The sequence below is a fragment of the Pollachius pollachius genome (assembly GCF_949987615.1).
Source record: "Pollachius pollachius genome assembly, chromosome: 7".
Classification (NCBI taxonomy): domain Eukaryota; kingdom Metazoa; phylum Chordata; class Actinopteri; order Gadiformes; family Gadidae; genus Pollachius; species Pollachius pollachius.
In genome coordinates, this window is record NC_136940.1 from 13055886 (window position 1) to 13081628 (window position 25743).

General features: G+C 40.9%; 2 protein-coding genes across 3 annotated transcripts in view; both read left to right on the forward strand.

Moving 5' to 3' along the window:
- The window catches only part of col24a1 (collagen type XXIV alpha 1 chain), a 187719-nt gene extending 185480 nt beyond the window's left edge, over positions 1–2239 (forward strand). For both annotated transcript variants that reach the window (XM_079740272.1, XM_079740273.1), the window contains one exon: positions 750–2239. In XM_079740272.1, the coding sequence (XP_079596398.1) occupies positions 750–896 (147 nt within the window). In that variant the 3' untranslated portion in view covers positions 897–2239. The remainder of the gene's footprint in view (positions 1–749) is intronic.
- Positions 2240–2978: 739 nt separating this feature from the next.
- Positions 2979–25743, forward strand: part of znhit6 (zinc finger HIT-type containing 6) — a 46585-nt gene continuing 23820 nt past the window's right edge. Inside the window, exons 1-5 of the mRNA XM_079739404.1 lie at positions 2979–3101; positions 3529–3594; positions 10797–10903; positions 11094–11179; positions 12687–12790. Of these exons, the coding sequence (XP_079595530.1) occupies positions 3019–3101; positions 3529–3594; positions 10797–10903; positions 11094–11179; positions 12687–12790 (446 nt within the window). The 5' untranslated portion in view covers positions 2979–3018. The remainder of the gene's footprint in view (positions 3102–3528; positions 3595–10796; positions 10904–11093; positions 11180–12686; positions 12791–25743) is intronic.

Sequence of the window (25743 nt, forward strand, 5' to 3'; positions counted from 1 at the left end):
CCGTAATGATGGGCTCATTGTAAAACAAAACTAGCTGTAGAAACGCTGTAGAACATTCGAGGCCTATATGCGATGCTGTTTCTCCACCAAAAAAAGAAGAAGACGAGGCGGAGCATGCGCATCAAGCCTGTTTGACAAATGTCCTTAATTTGTTGGCTTAGAAACTGCTTTTTTTCTCTCTTTTTTTGACTATTTATTGATCAGATTCCGAAGAACCAAAGATAGGTAAACATACATACATGTATTGTGCATAGAACGAAAATCGAACAAAAATGAAAATAAGGCAAAAACAAGAGAGTATTCAAGGCGAAAAAAATATGAATATATATACATGTATATACATACATATATACATACGTATATATATATACATTTCTGTACACATTTATGCGTATATATATATATATATACAAACATATATTTATATATACACATATATATAAACATATATATACAGTTTGCATTTCATCCATTTTCAAAATTCTATTCCATCTTGATTCGAAAACATCACAGATTCCTTTTCCTACGAGTTATTCTTTCCATATTTCGGATTTCATTGATTAATTCCTTCCGTTTAGTTATTTGCGGTATGCCCGGTTTCAACAATTTTTTGTTATTTGTTTAATTGCTGTTACTCTGAATATCCTAAAAATATATTTATCTGTTGAAAGAGGCTGTGTAGAAGAAACTGCTATTATCAGTCTATTTAGAATTATGATTTCTTACAACACCACAAACTATCCTTCCAGGTCCAAGATGGCAGCTGGCACCAGTCGCTATTCAGCTTCCAAACTCAGGACAGCCGTCAGCTGCCCATCACAGACATCCAGGAGCTCACCTCATCACAGCCCCCCAGCCAGCAGCATATAGAAGTTGGACTGGTCTGCTTCCTTTAGGGCCAACGTTTTCTTATCATATTTATACAGAATATTTAAAATTGGCCACTTTGATACGGCTAGCAACCAGAGAGGCTTGAAACACCAAGCCAGGAGGATGGGTTCCCGATCTGCATGGAACTCCCTCATCCAATGACCAGTGGACATCCATGGAGTTGCTTTGATGGAAGATCCATGCAAAGAAGGCCAAAAGGAGAACAGTGTATATGATTTTTTTTAAGCAATTCAATTTGGTTTTGTATTGTTTTGGTGTGTGTGTGTGTCTGTGTTTGTGTCTGTGATGTTTGTCTGTGTCAGTGTGTGTCAGGTACTTAAAGTTGCTTGGGTTGACTGCATTCTTGACTGAAATAACCCTATGAGAACTCAGGGTGGAGCCTGTCTTTGCAGCAACCTTAACAATCCCAATACCCAAGCGCCCCCCCCCCCCCCACACACACACATCTCCCCTGTACCACCAAATCACAAATCAATCCTTAGCAGGGGTGTCTAGCCTCAAAGGACATTTCCACGCCTTTGAATAGGAGAGTGCAATAAATAGCATGTCGAAAAAAAACGTGTGAACTTTTTAAATATTACATTTTAAATCAAAGGCTATTTTTGTCTTCATGGTTGTTTTAGTTATTTTTGTTGTCCTTTAAAGACATGTTCATCTTCATAGATGGTGCTCTACCTCCACCCATTTATTTTTTTCTTCTAGGTTTTATACCTGTGTCAAGTTAAGCATTTTTTGCCTCTCCCCCCTTCATTTGTAATTACCGGTTCCATCAAGTTTTTTTTTTCTGTTGTATACATACTTGTTTTGATTTGGTCATTTCTTATTTATGAACCATTTTTGACAGCATTATTTCATTTTCCTGCTAATTGGTACTTTCAGCAGTGGAAACTTATCGTTGGTGCAGCAACAATAATGAAATCAACAGTGAGGTTTTCTCTTTTTTGGTGTTGCCTGTGTACAGATTGACAACATAGTTATGTTTGATTATTTATATCCCAGTTGTTTCTGTTCACATTACTGCACCACAGTAAGTTATATTCTCAGAGAACTATTTGACCAATGTTAACTTGGTCTAAATATGTATTTATGTTTTAAAAAATGTTTATGTCCACACATATGTCATGTTATAATGGTTGGACTGGCAGCTACCGTAAGCCAGAAACAGAATCCAAAAAAGAAAGAGTCATCATTTTTGTAAGTTATATATCTATGGACAGAAGTGTAATTAAGTCCAATGGTCTGGAGGATAAAGACAGATGGAAATATGTGAATATCAGTTATGTTGACATTAAATAAAGGAAAAATGTTATCCATTAATAGTTTAATAATCTTTGTGTTATCTGTATGACTTTTCTGGTAGCCTATTGCATAGCCTAACACAGAAAAACGAGTTAAATATCACATATTTGTTCAATAAGGTCAATATAGTGGGGTCTAATAATGTCCCTTTACTTCATGGGCCTTTTGCAAATTGCTTAAATCAAGTTACAATGTTAATCGAAAGCGTGTCGACTGGTGGGCTGGCTTTGCCTATTTTTTTTTCCTAGTTTGCTCCTCTATTTTCTGTTTGCCTTCTTGCCAAACATCAAACTTATCCAGGAACATGTAAGTCTTCTTTTAACCGTCTCCCCTCCCTCTCCCACACACACTAGATGGAAAACATCTTCACGCTTTGTTGTGTTATCCTTGACTGTTTTCTTTAATTAATATATTTGTTGGGTTGCAAATGTATTTACAAGTTCTAAATGATTAAATAAAACCAATCAATCACCATGCACAACAGAGCATCATGTGTGATACAAATATTACCTTTGACCCTCTGTTGGCCGTTGTGCAGTGTGACATACATCTTGTATTCTTGAATTCAAATTGTTATATGCTGAGATCAAAGTTTCTTGATCTGACTTCTTCGTGCGTTTTAAATGTGATGTAAGACAATTTGCAAGGCAAGGGGCCAAACAGGTATAGTTGTGACATAATTTACATGAACACCAGGGGGCCCTATAGTATTATGTCCAACCAGAAATCCCCTTAGCCAATCGTTCTACAGCACAGGAGCGGAAATCGGGCGGAAGTAGTGTTGTTAAGGGAGCTTGTTGCATTCTGTTGTTGCTAACCATAACCACGATGTCTGCCGTAGAAATTCAAAACGACAAAGGGGGTCTGGGTGAAAACACATCGGGAGCGAAAAGAAAAAATTCTCTATCAACGTATGTAACTTCTGTTGTGATTTTTTAGCAAACCGTTTGGACTTAGCTATCGTGCTGCAAACGAATTCCTATTGCACGCTGCGAATGCAACGGCGTGGAAGGTAACACATGTGTTTGGATAGTGTCAATCTTTGTCAAATAAACGAAATGATAACTGAGGGACACAAACAATCACGTGTTATCTGCCACACCGTACTCTCCTCTCTGACATACAAGTAGACCATATATCCTAATTTAAAATAAGACTTATTACCAATGTGTCAAAGTCTCTAACTGTATGGACATGCTAAAAGAATTGTAACGCTACAACATAAAAAATAATGTAGTATTCGCAGTATTGTGACCCTTGTTGCTATATACGGTCATGATACGAGTTGCAGCTGTTACAATCGATAGTACCTTCTTTTTTCCATTTTTTTTTTTACAGTTGTGGCGTATGTGGAGCAGATGAGGCCAAGTATAAATGCCCAGCCTGTGTGAAGCATTCCTGCAGGTAAGTCTTATATATTCATAGGAACAGTAACCAACGTTCGTTGCCAGCATTTCGTTGCAATCTACCCTGGCATATCATGTCAAATTATAATAGTTACCCATAATGAATAATGTAGGTCAGGATACAGTAAAAAGAGCCCCTACAACATGGTCAGAGCAGGCAAACAAATGAAAAAACGGGTACATTTACCTTTATCATTACTCTAAAATAAAAGGTAACTCTTCTAATAATACATTAAGGTAGACATAATTGCTAACTTCAACTTGCAAGATGTCCCTTTGAAAGAGAACAAAAGTTGATGGAGATCCATGGTTTTCCAAGGTATTTTTCAAATTACATCACTGAAGTTATATATATATATATATATATATATATATATATATATATATATATATAGGAAGATTCAAAATATTCAAAAATTATAGAATATTTACTGCTATTACATTACAACAGAGACATTTATGACGAATATGCTGGTCAACTTCGGGAATACTTTTCTATGCATATACACTCTTGTGAAAATGGTTTTATTGTTATTTTTTTAAAGGGACACTAGAAATTTTATTTTGCATTCAAATTAAATAGGGCTCTCTAGGGCATCGCTTTTTCAACTGTGCGTTGCTACCTGGTTGCATCTACGGTAGCTGGTCCCAAGAAGCTATGACAACATGTCATCCAATAATAACTCATCATGTTTTCTTTCGGGTGATGAGGTACGTTATTTGAAACAAACACGTTAATGTTACAAACAGTAACATTGACTTACCTGTCGAGATTAAAGCAGGCAACTTCCCCCTTTCCGGTCAACGAGCAACCGAAATCAATGGATTTACAAAATGCCAAATAAAACACGGCAGAAACTGTATTTCGCTACGATACTTGATTTGGTACATCAACGAACACCACTAACCACTCGGTGAGTTGCACATTTCTGAAAACTAACCTTTTAAGGTGTGTTCACACCAGAAGACACATTTGTCGCCCGTTGCCACCCAAGTTTTGTCGCGCGACAAATCCTAAACTGTCGCTGTGCAAGTTTTGTCAGGTGAATTTGCTGCGGTTCAGCCCGGACTGCACTGGAACGGTTGGCCTGTTAAACGCTGATTGGCTGTTACGTTACACATGTCACTCAGTGGCCACGCTGTTGAACGCTGATTGGCTGTCATCACGCGAATGCCGAGGCAAAGTTTAAATATTTCAGCTTGAGCGAATTTGTCGCACTACAAATCCTTGTGAACGCGCTCGCCTGTGCAGGGCGAAAGTGTGGTTGTTGCCGGTTTTCTCTAGCAAATAATTCGCCCGATTCGCGTCTCTACGTTCACTTTGTATGGGATCGTGTCCCCCCTTCGCGTTTGGTGTGAACGCACCTTTAGGGTTGTTTTAAGGACACGTTTGTGAATGCCCGTAGCCAGCCATTGTGAAGGAGGCAGGGTTTTTCGAAATAAGCCAAATACCCGAGACAGGACCAATAGTCAAAATTTCGGTGTCAACCATTCTATTTCATCCTAGACAAACCAGAAAGGGGGCTCAATGTTCAAAATACCGGAACTTTAAGGCAAAAGTAAGGATACCCTAATAGCTGGAATTGCCCCCTTTGGCTAAAATGACCTAAATTAGACGTTTCATGTAACTGTCTACCTGTCTCTGACATCGGTTGGGAGAGTATCTAGGGTTGCAGGATATATCGGCTATGTAAGATATATCGATATAATTTCCAAAGGGATACAAGATTTGACAACATCGTTTATATCGATATATACGTTAAAATGGCCAGTTTCCGCCTCAAGCGTCTGTGTTTGCCTTGGGGACTGTGTGAGCGCGACAGCGACCCCTCCCACTCTGTACTTCCGAACGTGCCGTGTGCAAAGACGCCTCATTCCCGCCCCCGCCGCCCCCTCACAAACACAACAAGCATGGAGGATACCGGTAAAGAAAACGAGACGGCGGCGTGAGACGAAATTGTTTCAAAGAGGAGAAACAACGGCTCCATAATATGGAAGTGGTTCCGGTTTAAAAAAACAGATGAGCAGCAGCTGCAGGTCATCTGTAGAGAGTGTAGCAAAACCGTTGCAGCTAAAAGTGGAAGCAAGACAAATCTGTTCCACCATTTACAGCAGCAGCACAAAGTGCAGTATGAGGAATGCGAAAAACTCTGCGGCTGTGCTGCTGCATCACCGGCCGCGACAGCTTCTTCTGCCCCGAAACCGGGGCCGGCGCTCGGCATAGGCGACCTAGGCTATGGGCGGCAAATGTGTTGGGGGCGCCCTCTGCTGGCGCCCTTAATTAATTAATTAAAACGAAATTAATACGAAACAAGCGAAATTAATCCAAACATGTTCCCAAATGGAACTGCGAACGGAGGGGGCGGGGGATTAAAGTTAGGGCGCACTGAAACCCTCACCGTAGTACGCAGAACAATGCGACGAAGCCATCTAACCAACTCTATAGAAAATATTGAGATATATATATATCGTATATCGCCATTCAGCCAAAAAATATTGGGATATCATATTTTCCCCATATCGTGCAGCACTAAGTCTATCCCACTCCTCCATGCAGAATTGTTTTAGCTGTTTGGTGTTTGAGGGGTGCTTGCATGCACAGCCAGTTTCAAATCACCCCACAGCATTTTAGGATTAAGATTCAGACTTCGACTTGGTTATTCCAGAACTCTCACCTTCTGTCTCATGAGCCATTCCTTGGTGGCTTAACTAGAATGTTGTGGATCTTTGTCATGTTGCATGGTCAACATCTGCTTATATTTTCTGATAGATGGTCTCACATGATCCTCAAGCACCCTCTGGTATAATAAATAATTCATGGTGGATTACATGATGGTCAGCTGGGCAAGCCCTGCTGCTGCACAACAGCCCGAAACCATGGCATTTCCACCTCTCATGCTTCGCAGTTGGTATGAGGTTGTTGTGCTCAAATGCTATCTATGGTTCGTGCCAAACATGCCTTCTGTTACTGTGCACGAATAATTATATTTTGGATTCATCCGTCCAAAATAGATAGCTCCGATCATTTTTGGCCCGGATTACTGTTTACCGATCACCAAAATCATGATCTGCCATTTGCCAAACACAGAATAGCAGGGGAATGGGAATCTTCCATATTGTTTATCTATAATCTGGATGGCGGCAAGCCCCAGTTTCTGTTCCAATACTCTTTATTTTTTCTCGATGGATCCGCCATGACTGAAACATGCCGCTAAATGCGTTCACCAAAGCCTCCGCAGAATGTGACGTGTCATATATGGTACTGAAATCTGCCTGAGCCCATACTACTGTATATACGGTACTGAAATGTCCATGCACGCATACTGTTGTATGTAGGGTAAAGAGTTAGAGGTATGCAAGTTCTCAGTAAACTACACTGAACGTAAAAAACTGCCTCCTTTGCCATCTTTACATTGACCCCGTGAAATCCTGGCAGTGTAGCACAATTTTGCAGAAGGGAGATCTCATGCTGCCACTGGCAAGTTCCGCTTTTATGTGCGAGACATTTAATTCACGCAAATGGCTTTTTTGATCGGCGCTTTAGGGGTTCTCCAATCAAGAGCTATTTTTTGCCAATATCGATCATGATCATGATCGACGTCCAATCAATCGGAGCATCTCTAGTCTAGAGAACATTGTTCCAGATTTCCTGTCCTTTCTCTAGGTGTTCTCTGGTAAACTACTGTTGCCTTGATTTTTTTTTTTTTTTCTTCCTTGCACACCTCGTTCTTTCATTGCAGACCTCCCATGCAAGTCAAACTTGTGCAGTCTTTCTAATAGCATGTCCTTTGAAATCAACTGTGTGGTCCATGATGACATTTTAGGATTCTGAGACTTTTTTAAGCATCTTGTGGTCTGTTCTTGCGCTGAACTTGCTAGGACGGCCTGACCTGGGCATGTCGGGAATTGTCTTAAATGTCTTCCACTTGTAAATTATTTCACGGACAGTGGAATAGCTGATTTCTAATTGCTTGCTGGTGTTTTTCAATTCCTTCCCAGACTATGCATCGAATACCTTTTTCTGAAGGCCTCAGAGAGCTCTTTTGATCTCGCCATAGTGCTACCACTCACTTTAAAAATCAAGAGCAAACCTAATGTCAAGTTTAAATAAAACGGGCTCCTCCAAAATCCTCTCAACGCTGTTCATATCATTTGCACCTGATGTGGTGCAGTTCATTCTAATTTAAGGCATTTAAGTAGGAAAACATTTGGGTGTCCTTACCTTTTTAAATGTCATAAGGCCTATTTATTGATAAGAAGAATCCATTAGGCTTGTGTTTTTCTAGCCTCTCTATCCCCTTGGCCAAGCATCCCAATTAGAACAGGAAAGTCCAGATTATATCCCAAACCGATAAAGGTTTTTTAAGGCCGATACAAATATTTGGTGATTTAAAAATCAGATATTCCGATATATCGGCCAATATATATTTTAAAAAGAAATTCCAGAAACACGTAACAAAATGTAAACAGTTTTGTCCTCACTAAAATAATAAGGTAATGCAGTTTAAAGCTACATTTTATTTTAATGTTTTATTGCCACAGCAGAAAAGTACTGAACCCATAAAGGGAAATGGGGTAAAAAATGAAAAGAATTACGTTGCTCGTGAGCACGAGAAAGTATCTGGTGCTCATAAGGAAGTATCTCGTGAGCACGAGAAAGTAGGCCTATCTCGTAGGCCTACACATATCACTGGCTGTGTGTGTGTCTTCAGCGAGTGAGTGGACGATCGAGGAGAGCGAGCGGTAGTGTGCGTGTCAGTTTAGTGAAGTAATGAACGAGTCTGGTTGTGAGTAAGAAGGAATAAAGTACCCAGCCTGTCAAGGATCGGTGGTCGCTACATTCCGACCATATCCCGACCTACACTGTGTGCACAATTATTAGGCAAGTTGTATTTTTGAGGATTCATTTCATTATTGAATAACTACAGTGTTCTCGGTCAATCCAAAATGTTAATGAACCTAAACCTGAATATTTAAGAAAGAAAAAGTGAGGGTTTGTCTTTCTTAAGAGGGTTTGTCTTTCTTAAGAGAATAATTATATATGTGCACAATTATTAGGCAACTATTAGTGTGCAGAATTATTATGCAACTAAATGAAAAAACGAACATTTTCCCATCTCAATTGTTTATTTTCATCTGTTAAAGTAAGAATAATAAAACAACTCGAAATTTACAAATAAACCTTTCAGACATGTCAAAAAAAGAAATCAGTGACCAATATAGCCACCCTTCTTTTCAATAACTGTCACAAACTGGCAGTAGGTTTGGGAGTTGATTGTGAGGCCATCTTCAACCCGAAAAGGTCCAACTAGCTCATCTTTATTAATACCAGCCCATACCAGTACCCCACCTCCACCTTGCTGGCGTCTGAGTCGAAGTGGAGCGCTGTGTCCGTTACTGATCCAGCCACGGGCCCATCCATCTGGTCCATCAAGAGTCACTCTCATCTCATCAGTCCATAAAACCTGTGAAAAATCTGTCTTCAGGTATTTTTTGATATATTCTATATTTTGAGATATTCTTTTCAACTTGTGTGTTTTGTTCAGTAGTGGTCGGGTTTCAGCCTTCCTTACCTTGGCCATGTCTCTAAGCACTGAACACCTTGTACTTCTGGGCACTCCGGGTAGGTCGCAGTTCTGGAATATGGCAGCACTTGAGGATAATGGGTTCCTGGTAGCTTCACGTTTGATTCTTCTCAAATCTTTGGCAGTTCATTTGCGTCTTTTCTTCTCAATACGTTTCTTGCAGCCCTGTTGGCTATTTGCAACAAAACGTTTGATGGTTCTGTGGTCACGCCCCAATATCTTAGCAATTTCAAGAGTGCTGCATCCCTCTGAAAGACTTTTTACAATTTTTGATTTTTCAGAGTGTTAAATCTCTTTTTCGGCCCATTTTGCCTGAGGAAGAGAATCTGTCTAATTATTATGCACACCTTGATATAGGGTGTTGATCTCCTTAGGCCACACCCTCATTCATTACGCAAATACACATCCTCTGGTATGCTTAAATACAATAAGCGCTCAAGTTTATACAGCTTGATGTTGGAAAACATGCATAAAAATTATGATATGGCCAAAATACTCACTTGCCTAATAATTGTGCACACAGTGTGTAAGCAGACACACTGCCGGTCAAAGTGAAGGGTGTTGCCCCTGGAGGGAACGTCTCCCCTGTGGAGGCGGAGCACGAGAGGGTATACGTGCTCCAATAGAGCGAGATAAAAATAAAGCACATTAATTTGAATGATTTTAGCTTGTGTGTGATTTATCGCAGGCACGGGTCAGGTAACGGGCCAAATATTAACGGGTCTCAGCGGGTGCAGATTTCATTTTGATATTATCACTGGTGACGGGGCGGATCCGGTGCTGGACATCGCGGGTGCGGGTCTCGTAAAATGGACCCGTGCAAGGCTCTTGCCTAGGCTATTGGAAATAAACAAAATATCCGAAAGCAGAGTTGGTTGGGCCGCATTTGCCATGTCAGCATCATGGACAGCATCATAGCTCAGCTGACTTGGGCAACCATCTGACCTACCAGATCTATGGATCTACCATGCGACTGTTTGGGCTACAATTCCTTTAGAATATACTTTCTCATAAGGACCCAATCAACTCACCCAAATGCGGCCCAACCAACTCTGCTTTCCGATATTTTGTTTATCGCCAATAGCCTAGGGGGGGATCTCCAGTCCCTGCTGCAGAGGGAATTCGAATCGCCGGTACAACGGGCTGGGGGTCTAACACCGTAATGTATATAAACTATAACCGCATTTCACATTAATCGCAAATATCCCGTTGCTTCGGGTTTTTCTTTGCAGGCGCGTTGAGAGGAGGCGCGGACGAATCCGCTGTCAGTGCGTGTGCATGTATCAGTAATACGCGGGTTTATCCAATAAGTGGTAGTGTACCCGCGCACCATTGGCATGTATGCGCGCTTGTCTCTGTGTGCGTGTGCGAACGAGAATGACAGGGAGAAAGAGTGCTATGCGTAATTGAATGAACGGAACGATATTTATATTTCAAAATCGCGAAAAAAAAAGAAAGAAAATCAGAATCAATTTGTGGCGCTCGGTGTTCATTCTGTGGCACTGCGCCACACATTCGTCTATGTAGGGGAAACACTAACAAAAGACGTACTAATACTGTGGAACACACCTTCAGAAAGGCGTATGAAATCGCTGTTGTTGTTTATGTCCCATAGCTTATTGTGTGTTAAGAAACACAAAGAAGAATCTGGATGCAGTGGACTTAGGGCCAAGACTGCGTTTGTGGCCCTCTCCAAGTTTGACGAGATGAACCTTCTTAATGGTGAGCTTACCCTTCCCTTCTCATGGAAGTAAACTAACTCCTGCTCAATTCACAGAACTCAAATGTATTAAATGAGGAATATACAAGGTAAACCCTTTCTATGATGCATTTGGCTAGACGTAAACAGATAAATAAATGAAATGAAATTGATGCTCTTATCTTTTATGACGCATCCTTTGGTGTAACTCAGACTACCGGTTCCTGGAGGATACAACACGTTTGGCTGGAAGCTCCTCTAGAGACAACCTGATCCGCACACCTCACATGACTTTTAAAGTAAGTCTCATTCATTGGATTTGAACAAATTTCATAATTCATTTTAATGATTTCCCTATACACCTTATTGTGTGGGATGTTATATTTATTGTGTAGAACCTAAGTTGAAATATCGACAGAAAAAGTGAAGCACATTTTGGCATAGATTTTGCTGATCAAGCTCAAAATGTCCTACCCTGTCTCTGGATTGAGTTTGATTGTGATGAGTATACTAGGTATGCTACACCAGTGTGTGTATGATACTTTGTACTACTTCTGTGGTATATTTAGCAAGAACAGCATAGTATATAGAACTGTTGATGAGAGATATGTATGTATGTGTGTGTGTATGCCTTGACATTAAGCTTTTTAAGGTACTTGCCCAAAGGGGAAGTGGCTGTTATGTTTAACTTGCCCAATAGCAAAACATACTTGGCCAAAATGGAAACTGTAGGCCATTTTCTAAAGAAAATGTATAAAACCAATAAGTATTTGTTGAATTATAATAATTTATTCAAATACAAAACGTAACAATTATGGCTGCAAAGCTGTCAAACCAACTAGCCCAACAGAAGAAACACTAGGGCCTCAAAATGTATTAATCAATATATTCATATAGGGCCTACTACATCAATCAGAATGACAACATTTATTTTTATTTTTTTGGTGAATATTTCAAACTATTAATTGCATCCCGATTCGCTATAATGCAAAATTATCAGCAAATAATCACCTGTAGTAGGTAATAGCCCATCATTGGCAACTACTACAGCAATCAGAAGGACAAAATGTATTTTTTTTTATTCATTTGTGGTGATTTCTTTCCTGAAACAATTCCACGTGAAGTCTGTGGGGTGTAATTTCTAGACGGTCCAGAAAAACAGAAAGAAAAAACAGATGGCAGCCAGAACGTAGTGCTGTTCTCGCACAGATAACGACAGCATCATGTCGTTGTCATTTTTGCCGATACGCTGTCCTTAACTGTCCTCAACATACTTACACCCGTAATGTAGTGAAATTGTGTTGCTGAATCCGATTGCGGGGTAGTCAAAACCGCCATCGGTTAACTTTTACTCGCTTTCAAGACGGACCCATAGAACTTCCTTTGCCTTTTTTGTTTCATATCCTGGCGACATCTCATTTTCAGGTGTCTTTATTTATTTGTTTATTTCCGTTAGATTTACCTACATTACCAGTTTTGGAGTCTGAAGGAACGTAACGAAAGTGACTCTTTTTCTTCTATTCCGTTTGTGGAGGTTGGTTATACGGAAGTGACTGAACACAAATTATTGTTATGATTCTTATGCTCCTGTTTTACCGAAAACCGACGCACAGCCCTGTAGAAAGTTCCTCTCCCGCGATGTATGAGGACATTTATTTTGTAGGCATATTTAGTGTATTTGATAAAATAAATCACTTGCCTGAATTGGCATCTACATATCACATTTAAGTGGCCCGATCGGAGTTCACCTGCCGCAGGCAAGCGTTAATGTCGAGGCCGGTTATTCGCTCTCGCTCTCTTTCTCAGGCCAAGAAGCTGACCGCCTGCGCCAGGAAAATGAACATAACTCTGAAGTTCCTCCCCGTGGCCTTCACGAAGAGCAGGGACAACTCAACTATGTTTTTGACCAAGTAAGAGCGACTAAATACAAGGGTCTTCAGGTTTTAACTATGCTACTTTTCATAATGCTGCTGTGTTTTTGTTTTTTCACTTGCAAGGAGCTGACATGCGAGAGCAACATATAATGGGATTTTATAATTCAGTAAGAGCATTATCCAATATCAATCTGGACACTGGAAAATGCTCAGTCTAAATTTTATGTATGCATTTTAGCGTTTTTCATGCCAGGTAAAAAGAGGTCATACTTGTTTAAGCATTTAGTATTACTTATGATTGTGTAAACCAGGGGTCGGCAACCGGCGGCACGCAGGCCATAACTGGCCCGCCCGCCAGATTATTCTCAAATTATATATATATTAGGGGTGCAACGGATCACAAAATTCACGGTTCGGATCGTGTCACGGTTTTTGAGTCACGGGTCGGATCATTTTCGGATCAACAACAACAAATAATAATAAAACAAGACAAATGTGACTTTAAATAAAATCTTCAAATGTGTAAAAACAAAATAAAGTGAAAATTAGGTAATAATCCTGCTTCTTTTAAGCATAGTCAATATTTAAAAAAATTGCAGTCTGAGGCATTATTCCGTCTTCTTTTTAACATGGATAGCAAATAATCCCTAACCCTGGATTTACAACTTTAAATTCAGGATGTCTGCATTGCCTGGGGAGAGTTTAGAGTCTACACTCTCCCAAGGCAATGCAGACATCCTCATCTTCTTTTTTTTCATCAAGTATGGTAGCGAAATACAGTTTCTGTCGTGTTTTATTTGGCATTTTTTAAATCCATAGATTTCGGTTGGAAGACTCATTGCTCATTGCAAGGGGGGTTGGTTGTAGTCTTTTCGCTCGGTTCTAGCCCTACTGTTGATACGGAGAACCGAGCGAAAAGACTACAACCAAACATAAACATGTCCGGTTCCGGTTTCTGTTTCAAGTGGATTTACGGACTGCCAAAATAATAAAACAAAATAGAAACTGTATTTCGCTTCGATACTTGATGATGTTGTTGATACCGGAATTGTCCTTTAAACATGCGCTGATCACGTGAACGCACAGCTTTTTTTTTTATCAGCCGATCCGCGGGTCACTTGCGTCCCGAACCGTGAGGGTTGATCCGTACGGATCACGGGTAACCCGTGAACCGTTGCACCACTAATATATATATATATATATATATATATATCTCTATCTGTCAGCTTAAATGTAAAGTGCCGGATACAGTGAACTTTTCAATTTAATTGTATCAAATCCTGCTACTACTCCCTGAAGGTTAGAGACACACTCGCCACGCGTAAGCTGCGAGGGGCTGAGCGGGAGTTATTGGAAACTGAAATATTAAATTAAACGGAACCCCCCCCTTTATAGGTCTATATGCAACAACCATGGCGACCCGACATTACGTATTTTTGTGTGATACTGCACGTAGAGAAAGGCAGGAGCTGTTGACAAAAGTCCACAAAAGATTTAAGACGGCAAGCTCTGAGACTTTGCTGTTTAACGCAAGTAGAGTCTCTGATGAGGCTACTTCACCTACAGCTCTTCTCACGGTGAGTAGGCTAGGAACGGAGGTTTGTGTGTGTGCACAGTCAGTCAGCACCCGCCATGGTGTGTGTATATATGCGTGTGCGTGCGCGCAGTCAATTGGCACCCGCCGTGTGTGTGTGTGCGCAGTCCCCACCGTGAAGTGTTTTAAAAGTGGTTGGCTGCTTTTTTAGGTGCGCACTACTGCCCTCTCTCCAGCATAAGGCCTTTCTACACTGCCAAGCCGGTTCGGTCGAGGCTTGGCAAACCCGGTGATTTCACCGTCTTATCTCAAGTTTCCTGTGTAAAACCGAGAGGGTAAAATCCCCCCTTCGTCACGGCGTGGGCTTTCTTGGTTCACTGGAGAAGGCGGGGCTGCGGGCAGAGTCTAAATGGTTGTGTAACGCGTTACAAAGTAACACATTAATACAGCAAAGTAACTACTTTTTCGTGTAAAAAGTAAAGTTACGCGCAACTACTGAAAATATTTTTCAATTCGGCGCAACGTTACTTTTCCCTGGGACAGATTTGACAGAGATACTGCCTTCTCAGGCAGTATGCTATTGCGCAAGCACGCAGGCGTGGTTGTTGCGTGGCTGCATCATAGTCCCTTCATAAGCTCTCATTCCACACCGTACGAGACAGACGCTGGTAGCGTGGAGCTGTCTCTGCAACTCTTCCAGACATTGCTTCCGCAGGCATTTTCCAAAGCCAGGCCTTACGACCAAAATAGCCAGCGATGGAACGAGATAACAAACATCGTCACTGTTTACCTGTGTAAGGACATGCTTCCCTTTCAAAATGTCGATGGAAAGGGCTTTAAAGAGATGGTCAAAACCCTCGATCCCAGGTACACGTTACCTGGCCACACACACTTCAGCCAAATTGAGATGCCCAAACTACAAAACTACCGTCTATGCCCCAAATCATACCGTGATATACATTTTAGTCCATACCGTACAATCCTACTTTGCGCTTCTCATTCAGCTGTCACTTAAGTTGTTTCCAACCATTTACATTTTTTTAAATGGTGAGCATGTTTACATTGTTTACTCAATTTACTCTTTTGAACTCTGTTCAAATCCCTTCACTTGTTTTAAGCCGTTTAACATTTCTTTACGTCTTAAACTATGTGGCTTTGTTAAAACATATTTTCAAACTCACCTTGCACTACAGCACTCACCGTATTTTCTGCAGGAAATTTTCTAGTTGTAATTCATATGCCTCTGATGTGCATGAGTTTAGATGGCAGGGTGTGGCAGGTTTTTTCTGTCTTCTCTCTACTCTTATCTAGTCTTAATTCATTGTGTGAACCCTGATACCTTCTCTGAATGAAAGAATAAACCTTTATCACAGATGTGGCGTATATACAGGTTGTTTTTTTGTTGCGTATTTAGGTTTAGAACTGATTTTCACCTACAACAACGTTGAATATCAGAACTGCCATTTATTGAAGACCTTTACATTTCTGCCAGCTGATTCTATGTTGTAAAGCTCTCTGCTCTACTTGCACTACCCTCCTTTCCATTCTCGTCTGTTCATCTCAAGTGGTGCGTTGGCAATATTATGTAAGACTGCAATAGCCCCCACCCAACTACTGCATTAAATGATTTTTTGGGAAGTAGTGTGATGCTGTCCTTGCAAAGATCGTTCCAGTCTGATAGTTGGATCAACAAGCACATTTGTTACGCATCCAATCCCCTATGATCCCCTCGATGTAGGGAATCTCCATATCCTATGTTGCCTTGGATTGATGGTTCCCTCATTGCTTTATAAAATCTGTTGCCTGCTTTGTCTGGAAAAGTCTGGCTATGGACGTTCTCTAGACCCCCAGTCTCCCACAACACTGTCTCCCTCACATGATAGTGAGCTGCCACAAGGGATGGGATTAAAGCTATACACATACTACATTGAAGTTGGATACAGAACCAGGGAATGGGCTTCAGAATGTACTAAGTACATAATATAGAAAGCAGATGTTGTGAGCAGTGTGACTATTTGGTTAGCGAAATATCCATGGTACACACATTACTGGTGCATGGCTCACTAGGAGTTTTCCATGCATGGGAATGAGCATAGGCATGAATCTGTGTTTTGGGTTTATTTTGTTTGTGTGTACATGCAATGTGGTTTCCGCATAAGCACGAGTTGTTTGTCAGTCTGTCCATGTCAACACGTGCACCCAAATGCCTGGACGTCTCTACTTAACCCATCTTTACCTTGTGAATAGTTTGAGTTAGAGATAGGCATTTGAAGGCATATCAATGTTCGAATATTCGATAAAAAAAAATTTGAGTAACCAAACTTCGAAAAAGAGAAGAAGAAAAAAGTATCGCACTGATAATGTAGCTTGAAGGGCTTCCGTGATCTGGCCTTCACTAAACAAATGTATTAATTTTCCATCTATTAGTCAAATAAATAAGGAAATCAAATCCAATTTGTTGAATTTATTGAGCATTTTACAAGGAAAAACCACTCAATCAGTATGCTGAATCGAAACGAGTTGAAACGAAACCATCCTTTTTGACAAGAATATGAAGGAACAGTTTTGCATACTTAAGGCACAAACTGAAATTAGATTCAATTAAATTTAGCAAGCTTGGATATCAACAGAACTCGACTTGCAGCGTATGGGCCTGCCTCGCATTACGCATGATGCGCATATAACAGAACATCAACAACAATATATTATGTGTAAGATGGAAATACAGTGTCTAAAGCATTTCCAGTTAACATAACACATAAGCCCACCTACTGCATCACTCATTCTTGTTAAAAAAAAAAAGAGCATATCTACGTGCTCGGGGGATAGGCGGGTGTGGAGGCGATTTACAATCAAGCCTGCCGTGGAAAAGACTCCGCTGGAACGGAGGCTGCTGGTATAGCCAAGTATTCCAAGTATTATATGGCATAAGTATACACGTGTAATGAACAATATGTAATTAAAATAGCTAATGAATAATATTGAATTACCTTTAGGCAAAAATTTATAAAAATCTGCTACAGCTAAATTCGAATACCCACGTCATTTCGAATATTCGAATAACTGTGCCCATCCCTAGTTTGAGTTAATGAAAGATTTCAATCTTTTTAAACTTTTTTATTTATGAAAAATTGTCACATTCAACATAGAGGGCAAAACAGAGCAATAACAGTAAAAGTACAAATAGTAAAAAAACACGAGGTCATGGGATCAATTCAAATAACTTTATTTTTCCCAGGAGGGAACTTCATTTGGTCAGGCACATGCAAACAAGACATACTTAAACAAATAGTTAGTCATCATGTACGAGAATAAATAAATTCTTTAAAGCTAAAAGAAAACCTGTGGGTAGGGGTGGAGGTGTGGGTAGGGAGAATAGATTGTTAGTTGGGGGAAGGTGAATAGGTTGAAGTCTGGAGGGATGAGTTGGGTTGGGCGGGATGGGGGGGCTTACTGTTTATTCAACAGCCTGATGGATGCTGGAACAAAGGTGGACATGGCTCGTTTGGTTCTTAGGGGCAGTGAATGAAGTCTCCTTCCTGAAGGTAGCAGATGGTAATGGTTGAGGTTATGGGTGGGGCTCAGTCAGAACCATCTCCACAATGGTAAGTCTACTTTCCTGATGGCCTGTTTTTCATATATGGCTGTGAGTGGTCTGTGGCTGTCCAATGATCTTCCCACTCATCTTTATGATCCTGTTGAGGGGACATTTGTTCACCAAACTCAGTATTCTCTGTATTACATTTGAAGGTGAACTTGTGATCAATGACAGAGCTGAGGTATTTTTATTCTTCCAGTCTCACGATTATCTGGCCATCTAACTGAAAAGCAAGGGGGCTGGTGGAGAAGCGCCTGAAATCTATGACCATCTCATTGGTTTTAGAGATGTTCAAGGTGAGATGGTTATCCCTGTACCAGAAAGAAGTTGTCGGTTGCTGCACTGAGTTGGTGGGATGATGACTGTCATCAGAGAATTTAATATATACCATGTCAGGATTCTCACTTCTGCAGTCGTTGGTGTAGAAGGTAAACAGGACTGGGGAGAACAGAGCATTGAGGACATGTGGAGATGGTTCTGACTGAGCTGCAGTGGCTGTTGAATCTCACTAGCTGTTGTCTGTCTGTGAGGAAGGAAAGGACCCACAAAGTCAGGTGTGGACTGGCACCCAATATCTGGAGCTTATGGCCCAAGAGGTGAGGTTGAACAGTATTAAATAGGGGTGTAACCAGTGGCAGACTCAGACTGTTTGAAGGGCAGGGGCAAAAAAATTAAAAGGGCACATTCTGCCCAACACGGGCCCCCACCAGTGTGCAAAAGCTATGATGCATCATGTATGATGAAATAGTCCTCATGCTTGATTAAGATAAGCATTACATTATAAGGAGATCTAGATAAAAGTAATTAATGATGTGGTACTGACAATTACAATTATAACCACACCTCTATGATAAAACCACACAGGAAACTATAAAACATTTACAATATTTATTCAACAAACACAGCAAAACACAGAGGGCAACTATAAACATGTGTTTCACAAACAGACGTGATAATGACAATGAAAGCTATGATTTGGGAGCTTATTTGTCAGGGGACGGAGATGGTGGGTGGTGGAGTCATAGGAGAATTCTTCTTTTGGCCGTGTGTTTGTAGATGTCAATGACCATGTTATAGTCAATTGGAATATCCCTTTCGATGGAAAGCAGCAGAAGATCCGAGAGCCTACTTTCCCCACATCGGTTTCTGAGCTGGGTTTTTATTAGCTTCAGTTTAGAGAATGATCGCTCTACTGAAGCAGTTGTCACCGGGATTGTTGCATATGTTTTTAGTAGCAAAGTCAGACCAGGGAAAACTGATTGCACATCATTGTCTTTCAGGCACACAGCTTTCACGTTGCTGGGGGGAAGAGCATATGATGAGTGGAACACCTTGAGCTCGGTGACAACATTTTCTTCCTCTGCATCATAAAATCTGCATACATCTTTGACAGATCGAGCAACTCTGTCATTTGTCATGCCTTTCCTGTGACTTGGGATGTTAAGGCAGTGAAGGCCTGAAAGAATTAACCCAGTTGGTGTCTCATCCTTCCCCTTGAACCTCCGGTGTAGCTCCTGGGAGAGTGTATCAAGGAAGGTAAAGAAAACCTTTCCTCGGTAGTGCTCCTCCAGGTCTTGGGCTTGGTAGTCCTCCGTAGCAGATTTGGTGCTGTATTTGTACTGTATTTGAACCTCAATTCCTGCTGCCTCTGAGTTCCCTTTTGCTTTTGAAAAAAGGACCTTGAACTCCTCATCCTTCCTCATTGCTTTTACTCTCTGTATAACTCCCTCCACAATGGTGTATGATGTTGTCAAGTCAAGGTCTTTCTTCTGCAGTGAAGCAGATGCGATGGCAGTCTCATTGAAAATGGGTGTGGTAATCTCCATGCATAGAATGAACTCAAAATCTATGCTACGCAGGAGCATTCTGGCATCACCTGCTGCAGCGTCTGGTGGATCACTATCAGCCATGTTCTGAAGCAGCTTAACGACGGCAGAAAAAACCTTCAGGGACCTCAGAGCGTCTTCTCTGCATGCCCACCTTGTGTTAGACAGCCTCTTCAATTCACAGACCCTTTGGTCAGGGTACATGGACTGTTGCATTTTAACAAGCGTAGCATGGCGTTTTGTAGATCCGGCAAAAAATGTGTATAGACTTTCCACTAAGTTGAAAAACCTAACAAAATGCTGGTTTGATTTGGCACTCTCAACCAAGACCAGGTTCAGACAGTGGGCATGGCAGTGCACGTATAAAGCTTTGTCATTATGGCTCTGAATTCGCGACTGCAGACCCTTGTAGCTTCCACTCATATTTGCAGCTCCATCGTAGCCTTGGCCCCTGACATCTTCCAATTTCAGTCCATTCTCTTCAAGGAGTGTCATTACAACATTCTCCAATTCCTTTCCTGTTGTTCCTGTCACATCGCAAACTTGTAAGAATCTCTCCTTGATTTCCATCTGATGGACAAAGCAAACAACGAAGGAAACTTGTTCGACATGGGAAACATCAGTGGCCTCATCCAAGAGAATGGAGAATAACTTTGACTCATCTATTTCTTTGAGAATTACTCTTCTGACATAGGTGGCAAGGGCCTTGATAATGTCATTCTGTGTCTTATAGGACAACAGCGACATCTGTGGTTTTTTCTGTTGAGACTGGATATGGTTTATGTCATCAAGGTGCCTTTTGAGGGTGGAATCATATTTTGCAAGTAGCTGAACAAGTTCAAGGAAATTTCCTTTGTTCAAAGATGTTCTACTTTCATCATGACCCCTGAAAGCCCCATCTTGCCGTGCAAGATACAGTGTGATGTCTACCAGCCTTGTCATTAATTCCCTGTTTCGTTGTCACTCCTGTTCTTTTTTGGCTTTTTCTTCTATGTCTGCCCTCCTGAAAGCTTCTTCCAGTGGTCTTTGTCTGAAGTTGCTCCACCTTACCATGCTGACCATATGTGCTTCTGTTTGTTTATGTTCCTTTTATTTTTTCTGTTCCTTTTTTCCAATTGTTAACTCCTACAGTTCTCCAGTTTGTTTTATTCTCATACTTTTCCTCTTTCAAGAAAAGGCGGCAACTAAAACAAAACATAGAATCATTTTCCACAGAATATTCTAGCCAGGGATTATCTTGATACCACTCCCTGTGGAATGAACGGCCATCTGTCTTTGGGTAATTTACAGCTTGTTGACAAGGTCCAATAGAGCAACAGAACTCAAAAAATCTCCCAGAGTGGGGGTCTATGCTGTGCTTTTGAACATGAGCTGGATCAGTGGGAAATTGTAAGGACGACAGAAGAGCAGTATTCATGTTATTTGATGCTGTGTCCATTGAATCATGTCCCTCCCTGTCATCATTTTCATCCTTGCTTGGCTTAACTTCTTGATCATTTTCATCGTCATCATCTCTCTCCCTGGTATCATCTTCATCATTTCCCTCTCTAATATCTGCATCTTCGTGATCCTCTATCTGCCTTGCATCTCCTGGCTCTCTGATATCTCTGTTTTTACTGTCTGTGCTGTCACCATCATCATCATCTTCTTAATTTCTCTCCCTAGCGTCACCTGCATCCTCTCTGTCCTTAATATCTTCATCATCTTCATCATCATCATAATCATCACCTTCATCATGTCTCTCTCTTATATCTTCATCTTCATTATCATCTATCTGCCTTGCATCTCCTGCCGCTCTGATATCTGTCTTCATTGTCGGTGCTTTCTTTATCTAAGGTGGAGCAAATAACAATATTTGTATGATAATAATTGAATATAATTGAACTATATGTACTGTATATTATAATTGTATAACAAAAGAGTCAGCCTGCACTACCACTAGCCCTCTTGCCTTGATTGGAATTGACCCCCCTCAGTGTCATGCAAAAACTCAATGGTTAGTAAATTTAAATGTTTAAGTCAAATGTTTTTTGTGCAAAATTGACAGATAAGATTAAATATGCAACAGACTCTCAGTTATAATCCAACATATGGCTCTGTGTGACAAGCCTTTACATGCATTGTCTTAAAGTTGTGAGACCCCTTCACTTTAGACTCGATTGAAACATTTATTAAATTCATGTTTTAAAAGGTCTCTGATTTGCATATAAATGAATTGGTGCTGAATTGGTAGTGACATTCTAATATGTAGTGTGTAATTGATCCTTTGCTAATCTGAGAAATATAAATTCCAAAATTATTCAATTTAGTATAAATGCCTGTTTTTTTAATCCAGATTAATTGTGACTTTATTTAACTGTAGGGAGAGCATCACAACACAATTTTAGGAAAAGTCAAAGAGTGGGGGGGCTTAATATTTTCAAAAAGTGTAGTTATGGGCAAATTAAAAACCACCACGGGCGGTTCTAGTGTTGAATTGAGTCCATACAAAAACGGAATGCCCTATAGCTACCAATGAGATGACTTGGCATACCTTTCTCCTTATCTCCTCCCTGGCTGTTGCAGCTCTGGATGATCCAGAGCTGCTTTGCTTTTTCCTTTCAAAGAAGAGCTACCTCTTGCAGCATTTTTCAACTCCTTTATGTCTTTCAGCTTTCTTTCTCTCCTTGGCATTCTGTAATAATAGGGGTAGCCCAATGCTAACCCCACTCTTAAGTTAGGTAGTTCCTTTGCTAGGAATCCAGGCAATGTATACAGCTATCCTATAAAAGCACTTGCAGTGTACATTAGTATTTAGTGATGAATCATTGGTGCAGATCAATCTTTACAACTTAAAAGAAAACTTGCTGTATCACCTGCCTCACACACTGTAAGATGCCAGAGAGTAGCAACTCTGTCTGTATTCAGCATAGATATTAAGCCCCCTCTGTGACCTGAACATTCTAAATGGGGTGTGGCTAAAACTGAAAAGGTAAATGAAGGGAATAGATCTTTTTTAACAATGGAAATTAGTATTTTATTGTACTTTATTGTGTCATTGTTGGCAACCATTTGCGTTGTCGTTTACTAACGTAACATAATCTAGCCAAAAGGGTGCATTGGAAAAACAGGGACAGTGCATATGATTACTTTATCGTGTTTCAAACTTGGCATCTAATTGTGCTTTTCCACTATGGGCCATGGTATGGGCATACTCTTTTTTTAAAGATTTTTTTTGGCATTTTTATGCTTTATTGATAGTGTAGAGACAGAGTTGAAATGGGGCAGAGAGGGGAGTAGTAATGCGCAATATAAACGATATACGATATAAACGATAAAAAATGGCCTACGATAGAGATTTTAATTCTATCGCTCTATCGCGATAATGCATGTTGATGTCGCAAAATACAATGTTTAATTTTTGGTTTGGTGCAATTCCTTTTCACATTGCAATTTTCGCAACAGTGCCAGAATTCGTCAACAAACCTGCATGTGTGCAAAGAACGTTAACCCATTTGTACCGGCTGCTGTGCAGCGCAACATTGTATCTAGTAGATACAATGTTGCTCCGCGCAGCCGGTACAAATGGGTTAATGGTAAACACGCATTGATGCGCAATCCGGTCTTAAAGGTAAACACGCACAGATGCGTGATCCGGTTTGAATGGGTTAAATCATTGGACAAAAAGGTCTGGGGCATTGTAAAGCGTTAAAGAAAAAGGGGGGGGGGGGGGGGAAGCACCGGTGAAAGTAAACAATCATGGATATCCAGCGTCATATACATTGATCTGCGGACTGGTCCAACTCCTTCTCCCTCATCCTGACTCGGAATGTGTTAAATGCATCGGCATTTTTAAGTTATGTTTTCCAGCATACTTTTTACTTGCTTTTGTCGGACCATCGGGTGGTGGCTCAACATGGAGCAAAGAGGAGCCGGAATGTCTTTTGGATATCGGACCCAAATATCCAAAAGACATTCCGTCTCCTCTTTGCTCCATGTTGAGCAACGTCTCCGAGACCACCTCTCCGGCTGGGTCAACCTCCTTTTGATGGTTAAAAATATCACGTAATCGACAAAAATCTTAACAAGCAATGATCGATCATCAATTAATCATGCCCATCCCTAATTGTCAGTACAGTGTCTGTTCCTTATCTAGAAAGACACCCGTTTTTCCTGTTCTCTGCATCTTGGGTGGCATTTAAGAACCAAGGACTTAAACTAAGTGTAGTGCCTTTTAGAATGGTTTGCACTAAAGGAAAGAAACCCAATACTAATTTTATTTATCTGCAACATTATGTTGTATGATTACAGTGTTTCACAATAAATGTTCTCGTAATGACATACTATATTTCTCGTTTTTTAAATACATTTAGCAGTTTGGCTTTCCTTAGGGTCTACGTAACCTGTTCTGAAACGGTTACTTTATGATTTTATATCGTGATATATATCGTTATCGCAAGAGGCTGCAATGTATATCACAATATGGATTTTAGGCCATATCGCCCATCTCTAGAGGGGAGTGACATGCAGAGAACGACCGCGGGCTGGAATCGAACCCGGGTCCGCTGCTGGCCGAGGCCCATGGAGGGGACGCCCTACCAACTGAGCTAAGGGCGCCCACTTAATATTTTTTTTGCTTCGTTATCCAATGCAGATTTCAGGACCACTCGATGTTATAGTTCGTCATAGCGACGCACGCCACATGAAAGCAACGCCTCTTTCTCATTCCCCTTTCGTCAGCTACCAAAGAGTGGAACGTCTGCACCTCATTATCTTACCACAACATGTTTTTTCAGTTTGCCATATTCTTGCTCTAGAGGGCACATCATCATAATTAATTGTATGAAGGGGCACCATAGAGGGCACCCAATACTTTTTGTCCTATGTAGAGGGCAGCCAATAAGGCACTTTCTCTCATATTCACCACTCTAGAGGGCATTTTTTCAACCATGATGTAGGCACTATAAGGGCATTAGAAGGGCACTTTATCAGATTTTCTTGTTCTAGATCGGATTTTCTCTCGTAATTCCCCACTCTTGAGGGCACTTTAGCGCGCTTTTTCAACCAAGGAGGCACGAGGGGGGGCGGTCGCCCCCCCCCTGAGTCCGCCACTGGGTGTAACGGTACACAAAAGTCACGGTTCGGTACGTACCTCGGTTTTTAAGTCACGGTACGGTTTATAGTTCAGGGGGAAATTTTAAAAAACTGCGTGTCAACAACGGAGAATGGCCGTAGATAAGCAGCAATGAAAACACCAATAAACTTGGTTATGGCATTTGCATTTCTGAATTCTCAGACAGGGGTTGTTGAAATAGTGTCGTGAGCTGGGTTTGCACAGCTCGTTTTTTTTTCCACAGCAACGGTGATAGTAACACCTGGATGGTGTCTTTTCAAATGCGTGTGCTAGGGATGTGCATTTCTGGCAAAAATACTATTCGATATTCGCTGTGAAGAATTCAAATAATATTCGAAAATCGGTCAAGAACCCCCCCCCCACGCACACACGCACCTCGGATACACGCACACACAATGACACCGGGAGAGGCTTTTATGATTTCTATAAAATCAATCTGTTTATTTCAACAACTGCGCCATCAACATTCAACATCAAAATTATTTTAACGTGGGCTTAGGCAGATAGACCTACATGCTCCGAAAACAGATCACTATTTACTTATTTATTTATTAATTTTACTGAACACAGCCTGCATGACGGTGAACTAGACACGTCAAAAAAATAACTTCACACGGTGTCTTTTTACAATTAATTTGTTACCAGCATTCATAGTGTTGATCAGCAGAGAAATAGTCCGCCAAAGACGTTGACGTCGCATAGCAACCGAGGACACTGGGGTTGATAAGTTACCGGACTACATGTGTGATACGACAGAAAAAAAAGGAAAAATTGACTTTCCTTGACAGCGGTCATTATTTGCTTAGCAGTGGTGAATTATCAAACAATTGAGGCGGAGCTGTCGCACTTGCAGCAATTGCCATCTTCCGTGTTCCTTTGGCATTTAACGGCAGACCACAACACTTGTAGGTGTATATG